General features: G+C 40.7%; 1 protein-coding gene across 1 annotated transcript; it reads left to right on the top strand.

Annotated features, from left to right (window-relative positions):
- The first annotated feature begins 874 nt into the window (after window positions 1-874).
- On the top strand, window positions 875-3,523 carry LOC131331251 (cyclin-D3-3-like). Its single transcript, XM_058365133.1, has 4 exons — window positions 875-1,573; window positions 1,822-2,026; window positions 2,148-2,278; window positions 2,883-3,523. The coding sequence occupies exons 1-4, from the start codon at window positions 1,109-1,111 to the stop codon at window positions 3,153-3,155; spliced, it is 1,074 nt and encodes a 357-aa protein (XP_058221116.1). The 5' UTR covers window positions 875-1,108; the 3' UTR covers window positions 3,156-3,523.
- The last annotated feature ends 981 nt before the right edge of the window (window positions 3,524-4,504 follow it).

Genomic DNA, 4,504 nt, shown 5'->3' on the forward strand with positions numbered 1-4,504 from the left:
ATATGATTAAGGTTACAAAATGAGTAAAGCCGATCATCTAAATGTGATCAAAAAATGACCAAAAAAATGGAAATAAATCAGAGGGGATACCACCACCCCTGGTATCCTGTTATACATACAAGTTTTTCCTGCCCCCTCAATCCTCATCATCACACACTAGTGTGGAAGTAGAACCTACCACACGGTTTACACTCAATAATTTCCCCTTCGTAAGATCCAATGATGCAATCGCCTGATGCGATACAAACAGCAAAGGAACATCATAGTACTCCTATCTTGGACGGCTGATCCAGCTCATTGTGCTGGGTTTGGGTTGGCCCACTCAAATGTGGGTCCATCCATAACATCGAAGGGTACGAGTGTCACGTGTCCAGTTATTGTGCTGCTTGAATTCAGATCTGCTGCTACAACACTCTTGGCAATGGAGTCCTCCCGGCCCATGGTCTATTTGCTCCTCGTATAATTGATTAATGTTCGATAATATTGATTCTTGAAGTTAGATTGCAAAAGAATAATAATAAATTTTTATAAATTTTTTAATCCCAACTTAAATAATCTGCTTCTGATCGGATTAAAAAAATATGCCAGTTTTGTTCGGTTCTCAACTTAATTTTAATTTTAGTTTTGTTTTCAATCATTATTTTACTTCTTTCTCCAATCATTACCTATTTCTTCAATTATTACTTTCACATCTCTCTCTATCTCTCTCCAATCATTACCCCTATCTTCAATCATTACTCTATTTCTTTCTCTACACACAACCAAAACTAAACTAAACTCCCAACCAAACACTACCATTAATCAAAATGCGCAGGAGCTGATTCGAAAATCCACTGTCGAAACAAAACAATTTTAAAAAACAGAAAATCAAAAGCAAAAACACAGACCCAGAACCGCAAATAAAACCACAACCCCTCAGTACTGCTCACTCCCCTCCCTCCTTCCTCCCATTTCCTCTAGAGTGAGAGAGAGAGAGAGAGAGAAACAGAGAAGAGGAGAGAGAAAGTGATAGAGAGATATGCCTCCTTCAGGCTTCAGTTTCTACATCATCTTCTTATTCTCTGCCCTAGAATGATTCCAGGCCTGAACCTCTTCTTCTCAGAAGAAGATGGCCCAAATCCCACAAAACCCTCCATTTCTTTTGGACTCTTTGTACTGCCAAGAGGACAACTACTCCTATTTCGAAGATGAACAACAAGAAAGTTACCACATTGACGAAATCACCCCTGACCCACCACAGAAATTACTTGAACAGGACTTGTTCTGGGAAGATGAAGAGCTAGCCTCTCTGCTCTCAAAAGAGAGAGAAAACCCACTTTTCAATCACACTGAAAAAAACTCATCTCTGATTAGGGCTCGAAACGACGCCGTGGAGTGGATTCTCCGTGTCAACGCCTATTTCTCCTTTTCTGCCCTCACTTCACTGCTTGCTGTGGACTACTTAGACAGGTTCCTCTTCAACTTCCATTTCCAGAAAGATAAACCATGGATGACCCAGTTAGCTGCTGTGGCCTGTCTCTCTCTAGCGGCCAAAGTGGAGGAAACCCAAGCCCCTCTCCTGTTAGACCTCCAAGTATGTGTTTTAAAACATCAATCTTGATAGATCTTGTTTTTTGTTTTTGTTTTTTGATAACCGGTTGTCCGGGCAATTTTCGCGCCCCTCAACTAATTCAGGTTTCCGAACATGTGACCTCAGAGGAGCACCTATTGCTTTCTCATAACCACTTGGCCAAATCCCTTGGGGTTGATAGATCTTGTTTTTTGTTGATACCCATGTTTTGTATTTGGAATTAAGTGAGGGATTTTTGTTGATTTGTGAAGGTGGAGGAGAGTAGGTATGTGTTTGAGGCGAAAACCATTCAGAGAATGGAGGTGCTGGTGCTGTCCAGTCTTCAATGGAGGATGAATCCTGTGACCCCAGTCTCATTTCTTGATCATATAATAAGGAGGCTAGGGTTTAAGGATTACTACATCTGTTTTGAGATTCTCAGGAGATGTGAATCTCTTTTCCTCTCCATCATTTCTGGTAATTAGCATTAATTTTGTAACCCCAACAATCTTAAACTCATCTGTGTTTTTTTTTTTTTGCTTTGTTTTGGTTTTAAGGATTACGGTAATGTCCCTTATTGTGTAAATTTCAATTGCAGATTCTAAGTTAATGTGTTATCTGCCTTCTGTATTGGCTACTGCCACAATGCTGCACGTTATCAATGGTGTAGACCCCTCTGTTGCAGAGGAGTGCCAAAACCAACTATTGGGCACTCTTGGAATCGACAAGGTTGGTGACGTTTCACATTTCTAGTTTCTGTTTTGATTTAGGGAGGTGGTTTTAGCACTTCATTTTAGCATTTCAGTGATTTCAATTCATACTCCTCTCTTTGTTTCTTAGCCTCTTGCAGTAGGATGGTGAAATGTTAAATGTGGATGTGTATTGGGCACTCTTTGTTTCATTTTGTTCTTTGAATCTTGTTTTTGTGTTCATGTGTATTGCTATGGGTTTGTCTGGAATTGAACCCTGATAACTTATGAGTCACACAATGCGTGTGGGTGAGGGAAAGCATGAAAGCCCTTTTCGAAAACATCCCAAACTACTAAAATTCGTGAGAGTTGGAGCTTAGAAAGAGATCGAGAGTAGGAGCAGAAAGTCCTTTGCAACCTCTACGAGCCATCCATTAAGTCCGACCTGAAGAGTAATGCAGGATTATCCTGTATATATATGGTGTTTTCGAAGGGTTTAAGTATTGTCCTTGCAGATTCATTGTATTCGTAGCATAGTTCCGCTGTTGATCTTTACCTAGACAAACCATGTAAATCTTGTACGTTCTGGTTGGTTTGTTTCCTATTCTTGTTTCCATCGTAACATTTACCTTTATCTTCGACAGGACAAAGTGGAGGATTGTTATAAGCTAATCCTGGAATTAACATCAGGATTTCTCAGCCACCAATCCAACAAACGGAAGTTTCGATCGATGCCTGGAAGCCCCAGTGGTGTCACGGATGTTTGTTTCAGTTCTGATAGCTCAAATGACTCGTGGGCCGTGACGGCATCCGTCTCTTCCTCGCCAGAGCCTCTATCAAAGAAGCTTAAAGCTCAGGACCACCATTTCCAGAGTCTCAACCATGGAGCTTCAGATATTCTGAGCTTCCCTCTCTAAAGGCTTCGTTGCACTCCACCTTTTTAGATTTCCTCATGGACCAGTCTTCTTTAAGTAGCATTATATGTTCTTTTGTTTATGTGTATGTTAAATTGCCTACCATCTCTACAGTTCAGTCAACGGCGGGTACTGAAAACCCCGCTTCATTCTCTAAGGCTGTATCACAGCGGAGAATGGGTATGGAGATTTGGAGCTCGCGGGTAGAGATGGTTGGCATTTTATCCGGAGAAAGTAAAGAACATTAGCTTATACTAGTAGCAGTGAAGAGAGTACTTCAAACCTATATGAATCTCTGGTCCTCTCCGTAAACCTTTCCTTGTATGCAGATAACTTTGTTTTTTATGTCAATAAATGGCCAATTTTAACTAGTCTTTCTTATCCATTGTGTTGAATTCTTTATCTGGAAGACATTTACTTTCTTGTTTCGAGGTTGATCGCTGTGATGTCGAAATCTGATGTATGTGTGCGAGAGAGGGATCAAATGGGAATGGTTACTCTCTCTAAATAGACTAATGGCTCTCTGGTTACTGGAGATCTTCTCTCCCGATTAATAGGACACAATTTGGTTGCAGGAAATGTCTAGTTTTTGCAATGCATAGGGCTTGTTTGCTTGACCGATATGAGTACCAGATTGGATTATAGATTCAATGGGATTACAAATTTGGCATTCGATTAACGTTTTTTTGGTTCGTATTACGTTTGCATCAGATATGTAATTTTACGTAGTGGGATATACGACATTATAAAGAGGGTTTTATCGTGATGAGATTATGGAGCCTTTGAGATTGTTTCTACCTTCATTAAAACAAACAGGTCCATAAATTAGAAGAATACATGGTCAAACGGAGCTAGGGCCTTCAAGGAAGAAGCGGATCGTCAAACGGAGCTAGGGCCTCCAAGGATCGTCAAACGGAGCTAGGGCCTCCAAGGCACAACATGATGTTGTACCCGTCGGGTGTCATCCCGACGCTATGAGTTTCAATTTTATCGGATGTTCCCAAAGGAACCCGACCCTATGAGTGGGATCAAAATCTTTTCATTTTGTTTGTATCCTGAGATTGTCATCTACATCAAAAATGAGATCAGTGCCATTTTTGGGAAATGAAAATTTTAACAAATCATACAATATGAATGATTTGAATCACACTTATAGGGTCAGGATCACACCCGTCCGAACGGCACATCCTCCATGCTGGGCCCCGATCGAGATCCACATCTGAGCCGTTGCCATACAAGAAAGACTCGTTCAAAATGACCATTACAACACATGGAATCGACAGTCTAATCAATGTGTAACAAAGCTCAATGATCACACCTAATCACACTGAGAAAAGACTTAACAACCACGT

Source organism: Rhododendron vialii, chromosome 6a (assembly GCF_030253575.1).
Source record: "Rhododendron vialii isolate Sample 1 chromosome 6a, ASM3025357v1".
NCBI lineage: Eukaryota > Viridiplantae > Streptophyta > Magnoliopsida > Ericales > Ericaceae > Rhododendron > Rhododendron vialii.

What these genes read in the sequence shown, in the direction of transcription:
- LOC131331251 (XM_058365133.1), top strand. Translation starts at nt 1,109, where the DNA reads ATGGCCCAAATCCCACAAAACCCTCCATTTCTTTTGGACTCTTTGTAC. An exon ending in CTCTCCTGTTAGACCTCCAA is followed by an intron (nt 1,574 to 1,821) that starts GTATGTGTTTTA and finishes TGATTTGTGAAG; the next exon opens with GTGGAGGAGAGTAGGTATGT. An exon ending in GCACTCTTGGAATCGACAAG is followed by an intron (nt 2,279 to 2,882) that starts GTTGGTGACGTT and finishes TATCTTCGACAG; the next exon opens with GACAAAGTGGAGGATTGTTA.